The 23400-nt window shown below is 44.8% G+C and overlaps 2 protein-coding genes across 2 annotated transcripts in view; both read left to right on the forward strand.

Moving 5' to 3' along the window:
• The window catches only part of Cc2d2a (coiled-coil and C2 domain containing 2A), an 81633-nt gene that overhangs the window by 9371 nt on the left and 48862 nt on the right, over window positions 1–23400 (forward strand). The window contains exons 5-12 of the mRNA XM_028787820.1: window positions 1768–1891; window positions 11276–11364; window positions 11686–11787; window positions 13045–13146; window positions 14205–14390; window positions 15451–15613; window positions 18136–18272; window positions 19645–19776. Of these exons, the coding sequence (XP_028643653.1) occupies window positions 1768–1891; window positions 11276–11364; window positions 11686–11787; window positions 13045–13146; window positions 14205–14390; window positions 15451–15613; window positions 18136–18272; window positions 19645–19776 (1035 nt within the window). The remainder of the gene's footprint in view (window positions 1–1767; window positions 1892–11275; window positions 11365–11685; window positions 11788–13044; window positions 13147–14204; window positions 14391–15450; window positions 15614–18135; window positions 18273–19644; window positions 19777–23400) is intronic.
• Window positions 8648–10311, forward strand: LOC114639123 (protein phosphatase 1G-like). Its single transcript, XM_028787822.1, is given in 2 exon segments — window positions 8648–8888; window positions 8891–10311. Coding segments are annotated over 2 exon segments (1662 nt in total).

Here is a 23400-nt window from a genome sequence, read left to right on the forward strand (position 1 = left end):
CCTTCCTTCCTTCCTTCCTTCCTTCCTTCCTTCCTTCCTTCCTTCCTTCCTTCCTTCCTTCTCTCCCTCCCTCCCTCTCTTTCTCTTTCTCTCTTTCTCTTTCTCTTTCTCTTTCTCTTTCTCTTTCTCTTTCTCTTTCTCTTTCTCTTTCTCTTTCTCTTTCTCTTTCTTTCTCTTTCTCTTTCTCTTTCTTTCCTTCCTTTCCTGTATATATGTTATACTGTGTCTTCAGAGTCTAGGAAAAAGGAAAGCAGCTGATTTGAGTGTTGCCACTAATAGCTATAGACGACAGTGGGCGGTAGATGGCAGTGCAGGATTACAAATCTTAAGAGACTCCCTCTTTCTCCTATCCCAAGTTCCAAATTCTGGGTTAGTCTGAGCCAGAGATTAACTCCTGTCTCCCCAGCCTGCAGCCCCTGCTCCCCCACCTCTCTGCAGGAGTTGCCCTCGTCCGCTGGAAGCATCTCTGTAAGGTAACTCAGTTCCCTTATTAAGGGGCTGCTCTCCTGGAGAAGAAAGGCAAGAAAAGGGCTGTTATGGACTTGCCAGAAGTAATCCTTAAGCCACTCTTGGAGGGAGGGAAAGGAAGCGCCATTTTGAGTTAGTAGTCACATGACGAGACTGGCGGCTGAGGGAGAGTAGACCTGGGAAGGGGGTTGGGGTGGAATGGAAAAGAAAGGGACAAACCACTCTTCCAGCTCCTGGGTACTGTGCACACTTCCCGCTTTCCAGGGGAAGAGGAGAAGACGAGAGAGCCGTTCCTGCAGGCTGAATGCAGCCATTTGAGGGACTGTGCTGGGGGCTGTGGGGAGCTGCAGCAGCGCGATGGGGCCACTCTCCGGCCACTCCAGGAGACCAGAGACACTCACTAGCCACATTGTTCCTGAAGTTCCTACCCATCTTTACCAGTTCAGCCTGTTTGTTGCTCTGCAGGGACCCTGAGATGTCAGATAAAAAGTGCTTTAGAATCACAGCGTGAACAGAGAGCGACCAATGATAGAGCTGCCTGGCATCTAGGACCAAGTAGCAGAAAGCCACGGGGCGGGGGCGGGGGTGGGGTGGAGTGTAATAACTCAGTGGTTGAGTTTCGGAAACCCGAAATGAACAGGCATCCTCCTATACATTTAGCCTGCTCTTGAGCCTTGATGCCCACCAGGGTTTTATTCAGATGTCTAAGTTGTTTAGAGTCATCTATTTCCAGCTAAACCTCCTCTATGCTGCAATTCTTCGGGCGTAACAATGAGCTCACAGAGAGAAGACAGAGCTACAATTCCCCATTCATAACAATGCTTTCACAGAGTAAGTGGTTACAGGCTTGTCCAGAGTTCACAGCCAAGCTGAGTTGGTTGTGAGCTTTATTCTGCCTGGCCACACAGACATCCATACCAGCCCTGCTTCCTCAAGACTTTGATGAAGATACCATAGACTATCCTCAAGTGCACCAGTGTGGAAACAGAATCAGCCCAGAGTAGCCAGTGACGTCTGAACAGTCTTTTCCTGTCTATTTGGAGCTGGAGCTGAAGTGGTCTCCTGTGATTTCATGCATAGCTTTAAGGTTTTCCCTAGGAAATATGGGATGCCTCAACACTATGGTGGGAAGCCCCCTAGTAGCAGCTCAGGCTGACCCCTGTGATCTGAGCAAAAAACCCACAGTCTATAACATGGCTTGTTCTAGGGCCCATCCCTTCTAAGGTGACCCATGTCATCTTGAGAGGAACTGAGCCAGCTAAACTCTAGACATCTCAGAAACCTCTGATCTATTCACAGCCACCTGCTACTCCCCCTGAGGAAATGGTGTCAGACAAATTCCAAGATGGTGGGCAGCCGGAAATGGTAGAGGAAGAGCCTGAGACCAACCTCCTGAGCTTAACAGCCCGGCGGGGCCCCCGAAGTAAGTATCTTGGTTCATTTAGCTGGTAGTTATTAACTGCCAACTACAAGCTCAGCACGGAGCAATATGACACTTGATTGGGGCTATTGTTTTTAATGTATGACCAGGGGCAAGGCTGCCTAGATAGGACAAAGCAAAAGAAAATATAGTAACTCTCTGAGGTTGAGTTTTGGAAACCCTTTAAGTGAGCTGCACCCACTTTGCCGCAAATCTGTGGTACAATTTTTAGGATAGCATCAGGCTAGAAGACAAGACATACAATCTGGGGAATTCTCTATAACCAGGAAAGGTGGCTAGTAGAAATGGCATGGATAATCAGATATGTCAGAATTCAAAGCAGCAGGAGAGTGGCATAAAGGAGACATGAGAGTCAGTGAAGCAGAACAGGAATCAGACTGAAGAACAGAGGTTATGCTACTCACCCTTTACAATACTGACACTCATCCCCTGCACACGAACCTTCCACTTCTAGAAAGCTTTGGGACTGGGGGCGGGGGGGTGGGGTCAGTGGGAAAAGCGCTTGGCCTTGCAAGTGGAAAAAGTCAAGTTCAAATCTCCAGAACCTGTGTAAAAGCCATACATAGTAGCACATTTCTGTAACTCCTATGTCAACACTTCCTATGGGAGGTGGAGAAAGGAGAATCCTTCAATGCTTACTCTCCAGCTAGCCTGGCACACACACAGGCACACAACCAAGAGACCCAGTTTCAAACAAGGTGGAAGGAGAGGACAAACACCTGTATTTTATAATGGGCTCATGGAGATAATCTCATACCTGCACTCAGGCACACAGATGTGCAGGGACATACGTACATATACAGAAGGATCTTTGCTTTGAAGAGTCTTGAACTTTACAGCATTTGCTCTATGAATATCGTTCATTGTGAGCCCACTGTAGATAAGGGAAATGTGCTGCATTCTTCCAATTATACTCCTGTACTATGGCAGAGCTGGGGCGTAGAGTAACAGCTAGACGTTCGATGCCTTTGGAAGCCACTGACCTAAGTTCAACCCTAAGGGAAGTGTGGCTTTGCCAACTGAGTCATGCAATTAGAGCTGCTAAGAATCCCAGAAAAACGGACCAAGATTAATCCTATAGAGCTGTTCCTTTTTTTCTTTGCCTTTATCAACTTGGGCTGCCCTAACTAAATATCATAGATTGCATGGCTTAAAATTCAGAAGCATGTTTTGCTCACTGAAGGTGGCCCGGGGGATTCCTTGTTACCAGATGAAGTGGCTTTGAATTAGCAACTGGGCAAGTGAGGCTGCCATCTTCAGAAGAACAAGGCACCAGGAAGGACATGCGTGAGGACTGGTGATGAGGAATAAAGATGCAGAGTACAAGATGTTCCTTGGGTCCTCAGGTGGACATGGCCTATGGATGTAGGACTCTGGTGGTGGGAGAGAGAGGGTAGGTCTGGAGAAGGCTTCCTCATTTCTCCATGGAGAGCAGTCCTTTCTCCCCTCCATCCTGTCTCCTGAGCTGGTTTCTTTCCATATACACCTCACCTCACGGGCATGTGCCTGTGAACTCCTGGGAACAGACTGCTTTGCTAGGGCAGGGCTTCCTCATGTGCACTGTTGGCTCTGCAGATTGTGCCATCCTTCAGTGCACAGAAGTTTCTAAAGTTCGATGTAGCCCCACTAGTTGTTTTGTTGTTGACACTTGTATGTTTGGTGTCATTATCCAAAAGGTCATGGCCCAGTTCAACGTCAGAAAGCTTTTTCCTTACTCACTTTGAGTTACTTTTTGTTTATTGGGTAAGGATCTAATTTCATCTTTTATTAATTAATTTAATCATTTACATTGTTGGGGGGCATATTGTGCCATGGTGCACATATGAAGGTTCCAGGACAACTTGTGTGAGTCAGTTCTCTCCTTCCACTATGTAGGTCCCAGGGGTAGAATTCTCAGGGTTGTCAGGCTTGGCGGCAAGTGCTTTTCCTACTGAACCATCTCACCAGCTCCCAGTATAATTGTTCTGTCTTTGGACATGCCTTTTTCCAACTCCACTTGTTGCATAGAGATGCAACAAATTGATTGATCCTGGCACATCTGTTGAGGATCACCTGATTATATAGTCAAGATTTATTTCTGGATTCTCCACTCTGTTTCATTGGGTTGTATTTCTGTCTTTATGCTACTACCATGCAGTTTTGATGACTTTAACTTTGGAATGAGTTTTGGAATTAGAGAGTGTGAGGCCTTGTTTACTTTCAAAACTGCTTTGGTTATTGAAGGTTCTTCAAGGAAACTTAAGCACTCCAGGGTAGACATTTCTATTTCTGCAAAACAAAAATCATTGTGCTTTCACAAGAATTGTGGTAAATCTATAGATTGTTTGGGTAGTGTTGACATTTTAACAACACTGAGTCTTTAAGTTACAAACACAATTCTTCCATTTATTTTTTTTTTCATCTTTCATTCTTTTCATCTGAATTTTAGTTTTGGGTGTATGTGTCCTTCACTTCCTTCACTGGCTTCCTCTTAACTGTTATTACTTAGTTTCTGATGTTATTCTAAGTAGTATTGTTTTCTTAATTTCATTTTGAACAGTTTGTATTTGGTATATACAAATACAACTGATTTTTGTGTGTTGGTTTTGTACCGCAAAACTGCTGAATTCGTGTGTTGCTCTAACAAGTCTTCTGTGGAATCAATAGAATTTCATTATACCAAATCACATAATCAGTAAATAGAGATAATTTGGCTTTTAACTTCCCAATCTGAGTGATTTTTTTTTAATTTCTTTTTCTTGCCTGGTTGCTCTGTGTAAGAGTCTCAACTCTCTGTTAAATGGAAGGAGCAAAAGCGGTTCTCTTTCTTTCTTCCTGATCTTAGAGGGAAAAAAAGAACTTTCGAGAACTGAATACGGCATCCATTTGTGGGGATTTTATATTCTCTTTAGAAGTAGCTCCTTCTCTTTCTATGTTATGAACGTTTTTATCCTGAAGAAGTATTAAATGTTGTCAGTTACCCTTTCTGTGTCTGTTGGGATGATGGAATGGTTTTGGTCCTTACCCTGACGTGTGTTATCAGTTGCTTTACATATGTTGACCCTTCTTTGCATGCTTCTTCCTGTCCTGCTTTTACATGTTATGGAGAAGTTCTGTGTTCATAGTCTGACCCCATGGGAAAGGCTTGTTGACTTGAGTTAAATGTTTCATAAACCAATGGTGAGGCTATTCATCATAAATACCTAACAAACACTATTTACCCACAGTTCTCAGGCGAATCCTCCAGTTTTGTGTGCTTCCCCGCAGTAACATGAAATTTTACATCCCGAGTAATACTGAGAAAGCTATGGAACTGTTTGGTTTGTCTGAGAAATGGATAAACCAGATACATCTGAAAGTATCAAGAACTTAAGACCATGTTCTGAGCTAGGCAATGATATGGCAGGTGCCATGCTAATGTCTTTTTATGTGTTATATTATTTAATTTCCCCCAAATAATCCTATTCTCAGGCATTGTTTAGTAGATTAAGAGACAGAATCTAGGAGATATTAACAGCAGAAGCGATGAGAGGAAGGTTCTGGCTCTAAAATGCTGACCTATATTCTCACTTGCTGCCAGCTGTACCAGTGTGGATCCATAAATTTAACCTTGGGTGCTCTTTAGACTTAAGAATTCAATCCAGTACTATAAGCCCAGCAGCTCTTCATTATAACAAACTCCCCAAAACAGGCGTAGAATCAATTAGAATCTTCATGAAATTATAGACCTAGCCTTTCCTGGCCTTTTTCCGTAAAGAGTCCACCCCTTACTTCCCAAAATAACACATTGATTATTGGATTGACTACTCATCTTTCAAACTTCAATATACATATGTTGTCTTCTTTAGAAAGCATTCCCTAGGCCCAGTGGGCTCAGTGGACCCTCCTTGTGCTCCCACAAGTCTTGTGCCTGTCTGAAGTCATGCTGTTGACTCATAATCTGTGCTGCCCCTGTCTGCAGACACTACATCAGACAGTCTTGAAGACACAGACTGGCTCTGAATTCTGCCTCACCCAAGGCTAAAATTCAGATGTGCTTCACAATATATGTTAGGTGAACTGTGTCTAGAACTAGCCTATCTGCTCTGTGTTCAGGCCTCGTTGGTTTAGGTGCGTGTGCTCACTTACCACTCTGAGCAGACTGTGCACCGCAGCCGCCTACTGTCTGTCCACCCGGATGAGTATGTGTGATTCTTACATTGACCCTTTACTTCCCAAACCTCACAGAGTTCTGGACTTCCCATGGGCACTCACATCACAGGGCCTTATCTTATCACCTTCTGTCACTCTGTAGCATTCACACAGGTCTTCCAGTGTTGTCAAGGTCACACAACATTCAGAGACCGAGAGACCTACACCTATGACCGAATGGCCTCCCCCCAGGCCTAAGCAGTAAAAATCCGGCTTCTAACTTCCTCCCCTGAGACACACATGATCCTGGCATTCTATATAAGAGAGAATTTCACTGGATGCACACCAGCTCCAAATCAAAACAGCATCTAGTTTCAAAGCATGTACATCCCTCATGAGTCCACCTTGGACCATCTCTTAACCAAGAAACAGTCCAGTGTGAAGCCATTTCTCACTAACGTCTGTTTTTTGTTTTCTAGTCATTCTTGCTAGTTCCCCTGATTAAACTATCACTTTGGGGCCAGTTGCTCAGATCTGGTAGAAAAGAAAATTCAGTGAAATTTGAGTAAATGAACTAGATGATGTATTTTAGACATACATTTTCAAAGTCATCACGACCCAGAGAGACAGACACAGGAACACATGTTCTGATGTTACACCCGTAAGAACTGCCAGAAGGAGTGAGGCTGCCTTACTGTGGAGCATCAGGGATGTGTATGCTAATTAGAAGAACCACACAACATAATTTCAATGCCCTAAAACACACACACACAAAGATTATGCCGAGGAAAAAAAACTTAGAGGTTTTAAACATTTTTTAATTCTGATCTTCCTGCTCGAATGTGAGCAACATGATGAAAAGGCCCTTGGTCCATGCTTTCACATCTGGTCAATGGTAACAACCCATCAGTCAAGAGACTATACACACAGCAGCGTTGAGGATGTGCAGGACATTATACTTTAAAAGATGCTTCAGGCAAAATAAATATCAGTGTTATCTGAGTCAAAGCTGATAGTAGCCATGACTGTTTCTGTGAGCTATATCGTGAGACAATTGCTACCATGGTACCCAGTGAAAGTCGTGGTGCTAGATCACGGTCTTTGACCTAACAGATACTTTAATCTTTGTTGTGGTACAGTATGGAAAACAGCTACTTATCAGCTATGCTGTCTCCATTACTGAACCAGCTCTGCAGGTCCACACCGACTGGGTTTGTCCTGCCCTGGGAGGAAAATGGACTTGGGGGTGGGGGGATGTGATTTGTCTGTATAGGAAGATACACATTCAGAAAACGGCTCAAAAAACTGGCAAGAATAAAATTTCCACATCCTCAAATGCAGAGTGATTGTGAAGAAAATAACTCATAAAGTTATTAAAGATTGACAGCATGAAAGAACTTACAGATGATTGACTGCACAGCATCAAAGAACTTACAGATGAGAGAAGTCTAGGGTAACCCGTTAAAATATAGTCACCACCTCTGTACCAGAGTGGCGGGAAGCATTGTTGCCTACTAAACCCCTTAGCCTGAGGCTACATCAGCCTCCTGTTTCCAGATGGCTTCTGGAAGCCATCTGCATTTTCCTACCATCTGAACTCCCTGTACTCCATTCCTTTCTTAATATACTTTTAATGAGGTGCTAGATACTGTTTCCATATCTTTCTCTAAGTATGTGGCTCAGATATTGATGGCCATTCCCATCCCAAGCTTCCCCCTGGAAACTCCCAGCCTAGTTCTCATTCTCCTCACCTGTCTCTCTCAGTAGCATCACAATCTTGATGGCCTTGGTCAACTCTTACCACTCTCGCCTTCTCCTTTGTCTTCTACCAAAGTCCTCCTGAGTGTAGCTGAAGCAACCACACTGCTTGGACTTGTTCATATTCTGACTCAGTAGGTTTGGCTATGATTTAAGAGTTCTGTATGTGAGATATTCCTAGACCCAGCTGCTATTGAGAACCACTAGTTGCCTCATAACTACCAGGCCTCCATGATCCTCCCGGGGCCCCCCCCCCCGCGCCAACTCTGTGTGTGTCTTTGTCTCTTCTCTCTGTCTCTCTCTGTCTCTGTGTGTGTCTGTGTCTCTCTGTCTCTCTCCCCCTCCCTTTCCCCCTCCTTCCTTCTCTCTTTGTCTGACCCTCTCTCCTTATGATCTCAAGTCACGACATGCTAATTGGGTCTCTGGTGCACACACTACACCCCAGCCAACCTGTATCTGCCCTCCATGTGGAACTGTTGGAAACACTAATGACATTGGCTCTCTCTACCTACTTCAGGACTTCCACGGAAAACAGAGTCAAGACTCCTTAGCAGGACATTAGATTTCCCCATCCCTTCATCCCCAAATCCTGCAAACGTACCTGCTCCAGCTTCCCACTATAGATTCTATTCCAATGAGCCGAATATTCTACCCACCGAACACCGTCTCGCTTCCTGTATTTCTCTTGGGGTGGGGTTGCTTAGCAAAGCACAGAACTGGGACCAAATCTCAAGCCTTTCACCGGCACCTTGCGTAGGCTGCGCAGCCGGGCCGCTCCTTGCCACGCGTGCTCCCAGGGGCTCCGGCTCCTGCGCCGGGAAGGGTCACATCCGGCTCACCTGCCCCACAGGCAGCCAGCCATCCGCTGCCATGGGTGCCTACCTCTCTCAGCCCAACACGGTGAAGCGCTCCAGGGACCGGGTTAGCACCCCGCGGCTCCCGCTACCCTACAGCTTCTCCGCCATGCAAGGCTGGCACATCTCCATGGAGGATGTTCACAACTGTATTCCTGAACTGGACAATGAGACAGCCATGTTTTCTGTCTACGATGGACACGGAGGCGAAGAGGTTGCCTTGTACTTTGCCAAATATCTTCCTGATATTATCAAAGATAGAAGGCCTACAAGGAAGTCAAGCTTCAGAAGGCTTTACAAGATGCCTTCTTGGCTATCGATGCCAAGCTGACCACAGAGGAAGTCATTAAGGAACTGGCACAGATTGCAGGGAGACCCACTGAAGATGAAGATGATAAAGAAAAAGTAGCAGATGAGGCAGATGTGGACAATGAGGAGGCTGCATTGCTGCATGAAGAGGCTACCATGACCATAGAAGAGTTGCTGACACGATATGGGCAGAACTGTCAGAAGGGCCCTCCCCATACCAAATCTGGAACTGGGACAGGCGATGAACCAGGGCCCCAGGGCCTCAATGGGGAGACTGGACCTGAGGACCCATCTAGGGAAACTCCTTCCCAAGAAAATGGCCCCACAGCCAAAGGACACACAGGCCTTTCCTCCAACTCGGAACATGGGACTGAGGCAGGCCAAATTGGTGAGCCCGGTACTGCTACTGGTGAGGCTGGACCTTCCTGCTCTTCAGCCTCTGACAAACTGCCTCGAGTTGCTAAGTCCAAGTTCTTTGAGGACAGTGAGGATGAATCAGATGAGGTGGAGGAGGAAGAGGATGACAGTGAGGAGTGTAGTGAGGACGAGGATGGCTACCGCAGTGGGGAGGCAGAGAACGAGGAGGACGAGGAGGACGAGGAGGACGAGGAGGACGAGGAGGACGAGGAAGACACGGAGGAGGCCGAAGTGGATGATGATTCAGAGATGATGGTCCCTGGAATGGAAGGCAAAGAAGAGCCTGGCTCTGACAGTGGCACAACAGCGGTGGTGGCTCTGATCCGAGGGAAGCAGTTGATTGTGGCCAATGCAGGAGACTCTCGCTGTGTGGTGTCTGAGGCTGGCAAAGCTTTAGATATGTCCTATGACCACAAACCAGAGGATGAAGTGGAGTTGGCACGCATCAAGAATGCTGGTGGCAAGGTCACCATGGATGGACGAGTCAATGGAGGCCTCAACCTCTCCAGGGCCATTGGAGACCACTTCTACAAGAGAAACAAAAACCTGCCGCCCCAGGAGCAGATGATCTCTGCCCTTCCTGACATCAAGGTGCTGACTCTCACTGATGACCATGGATTCATGGTCATCCCTTGTGACAGCATCTGGAATGTGATGAGCACCCAGGAAGTTGTAGACTTTATTCAATCAAAGATCAGCCTACATGATGAAAATGGGGAGCTTCGGTTACTGTCGTCCATTGTGGAAGAGCTGCTGGATCAGTGCCTGGCACCAGACACTTCTGGGGATGGCACAGGCTGTGACAACATGACATGCATCATCATTTGCTTCAAGCCCCGGAACACAGTAGAGCTTCAGCCAGAGAGCAGCAAGAGGAAACTGGAGGAGGCACTCTCCATGGAGGGAGCTGAAGAAAATGACAACAGTGACAAGAAGAAGGCCAAGCGGGACTAGCATTCGACCGGACCCTGCCCACTTGGACTGTTTTCTGAGTCCTTGGACCCAAGACTGAGTTTTGTCCTTTTCCTTTAGCCTTAGCAATGGGTATGAGGTGTGCGGGGGGCTAGGTGGCTTCCCTCAGCCCATTCCAAAGAGGGCCCTCCCTCTGGGCGTGGCAGCCTGAGAGCCTCCCCTGTCCTCTCCAGCCTCCTCCTTAGTCCTTGGGCTCATCGGCTATCGGTTCTGTGCCTGTGCTCTGTTGTGTTGGAGGGAAGGACTGGTAGTTCTGATTTTTACTCGGTGAACACTTTATTTAAGGACATTCTCTTTTATTGGCGGGGAAGCCAATCGTCTGTCATCTTGAGCTCACTGTCTTCATCATCAGTGGTGATAACGCTTGAGCCTGGAGTTATCATATAGTGATGACCAAGGGAAGATGCTGTAGAGATCCATACGCTAGTTCATTCCACATAGAAAACTGTGCCCACACTTGATAGCTGTCCCCTTGTTCAAGTGGTTCCCATCTACTCTCAATGATATGTATAATATGCACATCGTCTCAACAACACAGCCAATGGCTACGGCTACATCTTCAGCAAAAATTTCTCTAGTTGATGTGAGGGTTAGCCCTGAAATCTCCACTCCTCAGCCACCCAATCACCCGAGAAGCAACAAGTTGGAGTCCAGTGCTGATGGGGTTGGCAAGTGTTTGTGTGCCTTGAACAGTCGGAAACTGTTCTAGGCATTCTAGTCTTAGTTAATTCAAAATGACAGTCCCCAGAAGGGCTCAGTTCTCCATGCCAATCCCCAAAACACCAATGCACGTACTTCCACCTTCAAAAGTGGCCTCAGCGTTGTGGCCTGTTTGCTTATGTGTAGCTCTGAACTAGCAAAATTACATTTCTTTTTATATTTAATTCACTCCCCCGAGGGGGATACATGTTTTGAAATTAATTTTCCTTTGTTTATTTATTTTAAGGCTTACCTCCCATCCCTTCGGCTTCCAGAACTGGCTTTGCGGAGTTTTCCATGAGGGAACGCATGAGGGAGAAGCTTCAGGCTGCAAGGGTAAGACAAACTGTGGCAATGTTCCCTTCAGGACTGATTGGAGTTTGTCAGGGCAAATCTTGCTTGCTTTGTATGCTCCAAACTGTGTGGAGCTGAGAGCCATTCCAGCTGTTCTTCAGGTCCTAAAATGTTAATATACGTAGCATTGGTGAAGAAGAAAATTATATCGGAAAATGGCGATCAGTCTTCTAAATGATTTTCCTTGCTCTGCTCTACAGAGGGACAGTGTGTGATTATTGTACTGATTCTTCTTTATTGAGGTGGCAGCTGAGGTTCTCTGATAATTCATTATGTGTAATACTTTCCTGTTTGGTTTTTAAGTCCAAGGCAGAAAGCGCATTGTTGCGCGATGTCCCCACACCTAGGCCCCGGCGCCTTCGCAGTCCCAGAGAGAGGGAAACAGAGACTGAATTTGGTACAGAGGTAAGAAGTGGATTCTTTCTACTTTAACATGAGCCCCCCCAACCCCCACCCCTACTGTCTGACCCTAGTTTCCACTTCCGTAGAACAGAGACAAAAGTACACCAAATTCTTGATATTGTTTACAGACTGAGTTAACATGAATTAACATTGTTTCTTTCAGTAACAGACACAGGTAGGTCCTTTCAGACCAGAAGTTTTTTAGTTTTTTTTTTCCTGAACTAGATCCAAGGCCTTGAGCATGCCAGGCAAGTGCCCTACCGGTACCTTGTACCCATAGCTTTGCTTCATATGTGTTCTCTAAATATAAGCTGTCCTTATAAGCTACAGACAGAGAGATGAGAATATTACCAAATCTGAACACTATCCAAAATCAGAAACAACTCTGGATCCAGGGGTGCTAAGGGCCATTCAATCTGTTTAGGCAGAAGACACAGCTCACAAAATAGCCAGACCTGATGCTCAATGAGAAAGATGGCTCTTGAACTCTGGATCCTATGCTGAACTTTCACTTGATCATAATTGGTGCTTTTCTTTCGAGACTGGAAATGATCTTCTGTAACATGATTTTTGGATCAGCAGAGCAGGGATAAGTAAGAAAACTTTTGGCCCGTCTATCTTCAAGTGTATTTGAAGTCTGAACACTGCAGCCTATGGAAGGACAAAATAATCAGAGAGCAGAAGACAAGCTGTTAGATGACGGCTCTGGTTTCATTCCTGTTGCTGTGATAAAAATCTCTGACAAAAAGGGAGTTCAGGGAGAAAGGGCTTATTTGACTTATAATTCCAAGTTACAGTCTATCATTGTGGAGAAGTAAAGGTGGAAATTATAATATCACATCCACAGTGAAAAACAAAGAATAAATGCACAACTCCTTCCTTGCTTGCTTGCTTCTTATACTCATCTAACTTTCCTTACTTTTATATAGCTCAAGATCCCCTGCCTAAGGAATGGTGCCACCCACGGTGGACTTTCTCCTCCTACATAATCCAGCATCAAAACACAAACACACACACACATACACACACACACACATACAGAGAAAGAGAGAGAGAGAGAGAGAGAGAGAGAGAGAGAGAGAGAGATGTCCAGAGGTCAATCTAGTCTTAGACTCTTTACATCAAGTGTCTTTCCAGGTGATTGTAGGTTCTACCAAGTGGACAGTTAAGCCAGCACAAAGGCTAACCCTCAACTTAGAATACTCTCAGTTTCTAGACTTCTTTTGGTTTAATATGTGTCTTTTTTTTTCCTTTACAAAGCCAAGTACAGAGGTGCAAGGCACTCAACAAGAAGATGACACCCAGAGTTATTCAAGAATTAAGTTTCGTGATTCTGTACGAAAAATCAAGTCAAAACCACAGGTTAGAAACTGTGTTTAAAATTACGTTTCTGTTTTCCAAAAATATCTAATCATAGATGCATAACTGATTCCCATTGCCATGCTGAGAGAGAGAGAGAGAGAGAGAGAGAGAGAGAGAGAGAGAGAGAGAGAGAGAGAGACCCCATTGTGGAGAGGGAGGAGGGGAGCTATGAGGACTGGGAATGGTAATGAAGAGAGATTGTTCAGCTTTTAAGTTGCCTCAGCTTTTATGATCGAGAAAGAATGACGGTACCAACTCAGGAACAAAATAAATAATAACTGCCACTTGTTACAATGAACAGATCCCGTATTTCTCATTATTAAACAAAACTATCTCTGTATTGGCCCATTGAACAATAAGCACGGTGCCCAATACCTTAATAATCTTTCCAAAAGCACTTACTTTTTTTTAAAGATTTATTTATTTATTTTATGTGAGTGCACCATTACTCTCTTACAGACACACCAGAAGAGGACATTGGATCCCATTACAGATGGTTGTGAGCCACCATGTGGTTGCTGGGAATTGAACTCAGGACCTCTACAAGAGCAGTCAGTGTTCCTAACCACTGAGCCATCTCTCCAGCCTAGCACTTACTTTTAAAATACTGTATTTTTATGCTTACTGAGATGTGATTATATAATTGTGCATAGTTTTAGAAGGTAGAGCTGGAGAAAGATGGCTCAGCTACTAAGAGCATTGAATGCTCTTCTTGAAGACCCAGGTTCAGTTCCTGACACCCACATAGCCACTCACAATTATATGTTACTCCACTTATAGGGAATCTGGTGCCCTCTTATGGCCTCTGTGGGCACAGCATTCACATGGTGCACATACATGCAGGCAAAACACTCATACACATAAAAATAATATTTTAAAAAGTAACTGGAGTTACTTATTTCAAACATTCAATAACTGCCTGCTGCTCTTGTCAAAATTCATGGCAAGGTGGTCAGGAGTTCTCCAAAAACTACACTAGCATTAAGCCAGCTGTCAGATAATTACATGGGGCTCATTCAGTCTTCCCAGCTAAGCTGCTGCTGCCTGTTTCTCTGCAGCCCCCTCCTGGCTTCCCATCTGCAGAAGAGGCTTATAATTTCTTTACTTTCAACTTTGATCCTGAGCCAGAGGAATCAGAGGAAAAAGCACCAGTTAAAGGTAGAGACAGAGCTCGTGAAGAGGAACAAGAAGGAGAAGAAGAAGGAGAAGAAGGAGCGCAGGCTCAAGAGAGAGCAAAGAAAACGGTATCTGATACAGTGATGGCAGTGAGGAGGGGGAGAGTGGGAAGACAGATGAGGGTGGGACAGGGCTGGAGAGTAGCTTGGACAGCTTGGTTGGAAGCAGGAGAACCACTAAACAGTGAGAATTGACCTAGCATGACTTTCTGCAGCCCTTGACACAGCCCACAGATTGGACAGGCCTTGATTAAATCTGTCTGTCTTTTCTTGAGCAAGAAGAAATAAAGTAGTATAGCATGGTTTGAGGGATTTCTTGCTAGACTCAACATTTTGCACATAAAGTACTTGGCTCCAGAAGGCAAGGAAACCTGCCTCTCTCCTATGGGTTTACCAGAGAGTCAGGTTTTTGCACCAAATACCACCCCTGAGTATAAATTATACTTCAGAGATATGAGCCCTGGTTCTTTGAGTAAATGTACTGGAATAAGCATCTTCTAAGGCTGCAGGCCCTGTTAGGATTACTGTTGTTTGGGTTTTCACTTCTGAGTTGGCTTCCTCTGTTGTATAATTTTCCAGGTAGCTGGAAGGATAGCATAAAGCAACCAATAATAACTCACTTGTGAGCTATAAAAGGTCACCTTCATGCAAAAAGACACAAAAGGGAAATACGATTTGTGTGTATGTATGCACAGTGTGTGTGCACAGTGTGCGTGTGAGTTCATGTGTGTAAATGTGGGTAGGTATGTGCCACAGTCCTCGATTGTATGTCAGAGGAGATCTTCCGGTGTCTCTCCTCACCATATTGATTGAGCCAGGATCCACAGTGTTTGTTGACTGTATGTGGCAGGCTAGCTGGCCAGTGAACTTTCAGGGCTTCTCCTGTCCCAGTTCTCAGTGGGAGTATTGCCATTACAGATGCTTTTGTTACACCTGGCTTTTATGTGGGTCTAAGAGCTTGAAGTTTCCTCCTGCTTTTATAGTAAGCATCTTTACCCACTTATCTATCTCCCCCAGCCTAGAAAACACAATGTGTCAAGTTTCATGGGTTCTGTCTTAGTTATTCTCTTTCCAAGTCCGCTAAGAGTCTTGGTATGACTGCCTCTTGTTGCTTTTCAATGCTGTGTAGGAAGAGGAAGAGCTTCTTAATGGTAAGGATGCCGAAGATTTCCTGTTGGGCTTAGACCCCACAGCCCATGACTTCGTGACAGTCAGAGCTGCAGAGTACACGAGTGCCCATGTTCAGCTGCAGAAGGAAAAAGAAATCCTCTTCACGCCTAGTCGGCTGACAGGTACTCACTCTTTCTTTCTATGCTCAGCTCCGACATCTTCATTTTCCTGCAGATGAAATAATGCCTGACATAGAAGGACCACCCTTTCTAGAGCTGATTCTAGGTTTGAATATGATTTACTAACTAAAAATGATCTTTGGGAGCTGGGGGATGCCTCAGTGGATAAAGCGCTTGCTGTGCAGGCTGGACAACACGAGGTTGGATCCTTGGTGTCCATGTAAAAGGCCAGATGCAGTAGCACCTGCATGTAATCCAGGGCTGGGGAACGGAGACAGTTTGATCCCTGGAGCTGCCTCGCCAGACATGCTCTAGATTCAGTGAGAGATCCCATCTTGTCTCAAAAATGTAATGTGCACACATTTGCACTTACCTGAGGACACACACACACACACACAGACACACACACACACATCTGCTTCGTGGCAATCAGGAGTCAGAGAGCAGACTGCAACCCGAAACAGGCTCCCTTATTCCCAGATGCCTTGGCTGAAGAAAGGGAGAAATAGAAGTCTCATAAAAGATGACTTGGTGCATCACTGAGGAGATAATATAGGTGAAGGGCCAGACCCCATAGCTTCTGTCCCATTGCTGTTGCTACTGCAGAGAGCAGTGGCTTTTAAAGGAGCACGGGCTTACCCGAGAGGTGCAGCAAAACCACCTATCTAATCTAACTTTGCTGTCACAGTAATGTATCTGTGAAAAATATAGTATATATTATTATATTATATTTACTACATATATTCACACTCAATCACAGACAAATAGACCTGATCCATGGCAAGCAGGAGTCAGAGAGCAGAATAAGGAGAGAGATAGAGATAGAGATAGAGATAGAGATAGAGATAGAGATAGAGATAGAGATAGAGATAGAGATAGAGATAGAGATAGATAGACAGAGAGAGAGAGAGAGAGAGAGAGAGAGAGAGGGAGAGATGTGTGTGTATGTCTACACACACACATATTAACTGAGCAGTCAAAACTATTTTAACAAAAACTTAAACACCACAAGGTACTGCTGATCTGGTATTTTAGTCAGATGAATGAAGAATGATAAAGAAGTATGTCCCGTGTTTTCTGAGGACCAGGGGAGAGGTTTTTAGGGGCAGGGCTAGTTCTGGTTGCAAGGGATGGAATATACAGTGTCTGAAGGCCATAAACAGACCAAGACAGCATAGTCAGATGCTTAAAGTCATGCAGAATGAGATAATCATGAGCCCTGTAAATATTAACTCTTAAATTACATCCTGGCCCCCCAGGCCATCCTTTCCCACCCTTTTAGTTCACTCTGCTGCAGTGAGCCTCACAGCCTTGACAGAATCGTAACTCTGCTGGAGTCCCTCCCCCAGCACAGAGCCCGAGCTCCTCCCTATGATCTGAATAGTTCCCCTTGCTCTTCCCTGCTACCCTGTGTCCCCTCGTGCTACACCACAGCACTTTGGAAGCAAGCTTGTCTCCCAACATGCATAGCTTTCAGTACAGTGGTATCTGAGGGTAGGGGTGAATTCTGAGAGAAATCATTAGGCAAGTTTACTGTTGTGTGAACATCACAGAGTATACAGCGTGTACTCAGGTGGTACAGCCTCATATACATCTGACTCGTGTTCATAGCACATAGCCCCGAAGAGAAGACCTGCATAGTGAGTCACCATGCTGATATTGTAGGAACTCAAGGCTAAGTACAGGGACACCTGTAAGCTTTGAACTCCACTGTGTTCTCATATGATTGTGGGCAGAGCATTGCTGGTGAAACCACTGTGAAGTTTATGTGAATGATGGCAGAAGTTCTGGCTTGCAAGGTCTCTCCTCCTGCCTAGTACATCCACCTCTCAACACTAGGGTTGCACGGTGGGTGCCTGCCTCTAAGCCAACTCCTTGTATCTCCAGTTCACCTCTCCCCTCCCTGTGTTTGCATCAACTTCGTGTCGCTTCATCAGAAGTCACTTTAGAGCAGCGGTTCTCAACCTTCCTAATGCTGGAACCCTTCAGTATACTTCCTCATGTTGTGGTGATCCCAACCATAAGTTATTTCCAGGGCCTTATGCGTGTTGACCCCACTCTCTGCTAACAACATGCCCAGGCTGTTAGCTTTTTAGTTTTCAAAACATTTCTTTGGACGTGACATCATCTAATTCTCTCAGGAACCCAGTGAAAGAGAAAAAAAAATAGTAGTTCTTGTACAAAAGAAAAGAGCTCCACGTGCCTGGCCTGAATTTAACAGGCTAACAAGCAATAGCTCAGACTCTATACTCTGACCTTTGGCTCTGAATGCCATGTTCTTCTAAGAACACCCTACTGCTCAGTTTGGCACTGAATTATTTAGTTGTTGTGTCCTAAGTATATGATTCTATATGATTTTGTAAGTAAACACATTCATCTTTTCTTCCATTCTACTTCTAGAAATTAATTTAGAAAAAAAATTCTAATAAACAAAATCTCTGATGCTTGTTTTAATTACCCAAATGGTAGTTTAAGGTTGAGGCTGGTACTCATGTCTATTGTATTTATTTGTGAACTACATATAGTGCCGACCTATAAAAAGCTTCCTGAGAATATACAGCCCAGATTCCTGGAAGACGAAGGTCTCTACATCGGGACAAGACCAAAGGTGGCACGCACCAATGAGAACATCATGGAGAACCGACTGCTGATACAGGAGCCTGTGAGTGGGGACTGCTTTCTCCAGAGGAGCCTGGCACCTCACACCGTGCACTGGACTCTTTTCCTCTGTAGAGGCTGAAGAGGAAGAGTCTATAGAGGGTTCTTTCTAGTTTTGTTTAGTCTTTGTCTCTCAGTACATTCTGAGGGCCCAACCAATACCAACTCACAGCCACTCAGAACATGTCCCCAGTGAACTAGGTGCTGACATTTCTCAGGTCCTCAAAATTTTAATTGACAACATGGAGAATGATCTCAACACTGTGTTCCCTTTAAATCTTTTTTTTTTTTATCAGCCAGAGAAAAATTCATATTTTTTTTTACATTTTTTTTATTGGATGTTTTATTTACATTTCCTATGTTGTCCCCTTACCCCATTCCCCACCCACCCAGGAACCCCCAATCCCCTCACCCCTCCTCCTTCTTCTCTGTGGATGTAACCTCTATCTACTCCCCCCCACTCCCACCTCCCCACCCTCAAAATTCCCACCCCCTGGGGCATCCAGCCTTCATGAGGTCAAGGTTCTCTTCTTCCACCTAGGCCCAGCAGGGCCCTCCACTCTTACATATTCAGTTGAAGCCCTGGATCCCCCCCCTAAGTGCTCGCAGGCTGGTGGTTTAGACCCTGGGAGCTGTGGTTGGTTGGTATTATTGTTCTCCTCATGGTGCTGCAAATCCTTTCAGCTCCTTCAGTCTTCACTCTAACTCCTCTATTGAGAAACCCCTTTAAATCTTTTACAAAGAGCACATAAGATTCTTGTTAAGCGCCGGGCGGTGGTGGCTCACGCCTTTAATCCCAGCACTTGGGAGGCAGAGGCAGGCGGATTTCTGAGTTTGAGAGTTCGAGGCTAGCCTGGTCTACAGAGTGAGTTCCAGGACAGCCAGAGCTACACAGAGAAACCTTGTCTTCAAAAAACCAAAAAACCAAAAAAAAAAAAAAAAGATTCTTGTTAAGCATTCAATTATTCCCCTTCTCCCTCACCTTTATTTTGTTTGTTTGTCTTGTCTTGTCTTGTTTTGTTTCTTGAGAGAGTGTTTCTCTGTATAGCCCTTGCTGTCCTAGTGCTGTCCTGGAACTCTCCCTGTAGACCAGGCTGACCTGGAACTTAGAGATCTGCCAGCCTCTGCCCACCAAGTACTGGGATTAAAGATGTGTGTCACTCTTGCCGACCCACTTACTTGTCTTAAATGTAACTTAATAGTGGGGGTGTTAGTGAAGAATCGATTTCATGTAGACAGAAACTTTAAAGTTCTTTGAGGGCCCAAGGTGACACGTGAAATATGTAACCAACACAGAAATTGTCTGCAAATGTTTTCTAAAATGTTTTCTGCCCAAATATAAAGAAACATGGTCCTTCTCTCTGCTTGACCCACAGGGGAGGAAGTGGTTTGGAGATGATGGCAGAATCCTGGCGCTGCCCAGCCCCGTCAAGCCATTTCCCTCAAGACCGTCACTGCCCACACAGGAGCAAAGCCCAAAGGCCGAACTGGAGACTTTGTACAGGAAGGTACAGGTGGCCTCTTTGCTTTAGGCCCTTGTTAATACATGAAATTGAAGTTACCCTGCTTCCTGAATAGCTTGAGCTGAATTTATAACTCCTACTTAGATTGTTTTTTTAAATAAGTCACCACCTCACATGGGAGCCTAAATATCGATCATATGAGTGAGTTGAGTCTGCCCTTATTGTCACATTTCTTTTGCCCCTTCCTATCTCTTTACTAGTCACATGTGTTGGAAAACTATCCTTTATATTCTCTCTCTCTCTCTCTCTCTCTCTCTCTCTCTCTCTCTCTGTGTGTGTGTGTGTGTGTGTGTGTGTGTGTGTGTCTGATCTAAGGGAGGTTTACTGTCCTTGTACATCCCTTCCCTCATTCATCTGAAGTGCTCTGCCAAACTGCCGGATTTGAGTCCTTGATTTACCACTCATGTGGTAAACTGGGTTCTTGATCTCTTTCTGTGTCTTGACTCTTTGCTTATAGAGTAAGATTTGCAATAGTGTCTTCCTCCTGGAGATTCTATGGAGACTAAATGAGATAATATGGGCTACCATGACAAAATACCTGAAGCTTAGAGATTTCTTAAGAAAGGGCATTTATTTATCTCACAGTCCTGAGAGTTCAAGAGCATGGTGCCAACAACTGCTGAGCTCCGCTGGGGAGCCTCAGGGAAGCGGCCATAACAATGATGGGAACATGTGTGGGAAAGTTCGTGTGATGATAATGGAACCCATAGAGACAAACTAAAATGGCACGACCTGCTTTATAACAACTGATCTCTTGAGAACTGGTCCACTCCATGGGACCAGCATTTATCCCTTCTGAGGACAGTGCCACCATGGTCAAGCCATCATCTGCCACCTGTTAAATTTCTACTCTGTCAACAAGCAGCAATACCCCAGGGACTAAACTTCCAGCATTTCAGATTCTGAGGGACGAACGTCAGACGTTATCTCAAGTTTGAAGTATCTCTGCACTGATTAAATAAAACAGAATGGGCATATGACGACCATTCTATAAAGCGGAGTGATGAGCAGAGAAGACACAGGCCCGCACTTCATTTGTCTGTACAGACATATACTGTCTGCTGTGCAACACTGAGTAATCCCTTTGCTCTCTGGTCTCTCCTTCATTAAAAAGTAGGAATGATAATACTGTCTATGACCATGCTAGGTCCTTGTGAGTGCTGAGATGACCCATGAGCTGCCTCATTTTTAATTTCAAACTTCTATAGAACAGTTTTTATAGGCAGGTGTTAATGGATGTCTACTTTGTGCAGAAGGGTGATCCTGGAAGCAGGTTTGCATGTCGGTCCCAGCCAGGGGGATTTATCAACTACACAAAGACATATGATAAAATTAGTAATCAAGACAGCATGAACTTATACCCATGTCTCCTAACCCATCAGACCATCTCTTCATCCAGGCAGCCTTCTAAGCATGAAACATTAATCTAATGAAGCACTAAATTATGTCTAAAATTAGAAAACTTGGATAGCTAATAGAAAATGGGTCTTTGGGAGCCAGTGAATCTGTCCCTTAACAGTTCTAAGCTAATGTGGAAATGTACCGAAGTTAAGGGATCAAATTGTCTGTAGCACCAAGAGTAAAACTGGCCAAGAAAATGCCATTAGGACGTAAAACCAGATGGGTCCAATTCCATCTCAGGTGGGTGACCTTCCCCCTCTAGATACAAGCTGAGCCCACTAAAACTATTTGGTGATTTTACCTCATGGAGTGTCAAAGAAATAGTACTAATCTCCCAATTTGATCTAGGCAATCCCATGATGATGGGTTCTGTCTCACGTGTCTCTAGGCTGTGTCAAGTTAACAGTTAAAACTAACCAGGACAACAAATAACATTGTGTGTTCTTCTCACTTCTAGCATGACATTTGAAGAATGTATACATTGTAGAATGGTAGAGTCTGGCATCACTGATCACCTCATAGTTAGTTTTTGTGTGCTGCTAGCACCTAACAGGCACGCTCCTTAACATTTTCCAAGAAGATAATAAGCCATCATCAAAGCACCATACTGTCCAAGAGATCCCTTGAAACTGACTCTCCCTGGCTCTACATACATATCCTCTGACTAACACCCTCCTGTCCCCTCTTGCCACAACTGCTACGGTACTCTTGATAGTAGCCTCAAACATGAGAAGAATTTCACTGGCTATCATATGGGTAAATAAAGAAAGAAAGTGTAATAGCCATACACAGTGAATGTGTTAGTCAGCTTTCCTTCACTCTAACAGAATATCTGTTAATGCTTAAGAGGAGAAAGAGCTAGGTCTGGTAGCACACGCTTTTAATCCTGGCACTTAGAAGGCAGAGGCTGGCCGATCTCTGTGAGAGTGAGACCAGCCTGGTCTACAGAGCTAGCTCCAGGTCAGCCAGTGCTACAGAAAGAGACCCTGCCTCAAAAAAACAGCAAAATGTTGTACCAAGATATATTATTTCTAGTCCACTCTTGGAGACAGTCATCTCTTGTGTTAAATAGCTTTTCTTGGGCCCTGGCTTGGTTTTATCAGATGATGGAAATAAAGCCCCGCTACTGGATCAGGAGTCAGCAATCCTTTGGACCTTTACAGGACTCTTGGTGCTCACACTGAGAGGCCCTAACTCTAATGCTCACTCAGTCCAGCAGGAACGAACCACCCCTCAATACAGCCGTTCTCCTAGACCATCAATTCTAACGATGGATATGTATTGCTTAGAAGGAAAACAATGTGCAGCTTCTGAATTGAGATGAGGCTACTGATGATAACGGAATGAAAACAGATGTACAAACGCACACTTAAACTTCAAATAAACTATGCAGTTTAACATGTTTTAGGAGGGGACTAATCCAAGTCTAAAACTTAAAAATTCCAAGTAGAACAAAACATAATAGACAATGCAGTTTTCCCAATGACAGTAACAAAGTGGGCTAGTCATTGAAGACCAGCCTGGTAGCCACTGGGCTACTTCCTTCCACCTTTCCCTTCTGTGTTGTTCTGTTGTTTACTGGAAGTCTGGTATGTACTATGTTGTAGTAAGCTTTAAGAATCGAAAGGGTTCAACATCTAAAGTTGCTCTTAGTCTTTGTGGCCCATATGAGGAGACAGAAAGGGAGCCAGGGGCTAAAGGTACTATGTTGTGTGGGGACTGCTATGCCAGTTTGAGGAAATTGCAAGAAAACCATCCTTTTTGCTAGTTACTGCTTGATAAAATTTAGCACTCGCCCTTCCTGCTCTTTTTACCAATGTTTTACAGAAGGTCTCCATTGGTTGCAAATGGCAGAAACCCAGTGCACACTAGTTCTCAAGGGGAGGCTAAATTATAAAACTGTAGGAGGAGGCTTTAAGCATAGCCAAAGACTGAGACATACTGGAAGAGTCTCAGCGCTCTAGCTCTCTCTCTCTCTCTCTCTCTCTCTCTCTCTCTCTCTCTCTCTCTCTCTCTCTCTCCCCCTCTCTCTCCTTTCCTCTCCTCTCTTCTTCTCTCCTTTCTTCTCCTCCTTCACCCTTCCTCCCTCTCCTCTCTACTCTTTCCTCTCTTTTCTCTCCACCCTCTCTCTTTCTCTCCTTTCCTCTCCCTCTTTCCTCTGGTTCTTTTTGCATTTTGCAGGATTCTCCATATATTGGGTCAGGTGTG

The sequence above is a fragment of the Grammomys surdaster genome, unplaced genomic scaffold, assembly GCF_004785775.1.
Source record: "Grammomys surdaster isolate TR1022 unplaced genomic scaffold, NIH_TR_1.0 125679, whole genome shotgun sequence".
Lineage (NCBI taxonomy): Eukaryota > Metazoa > Chordata > Mammalia > Rodentia > Muridae > Grammomys > Grammomys surdaster.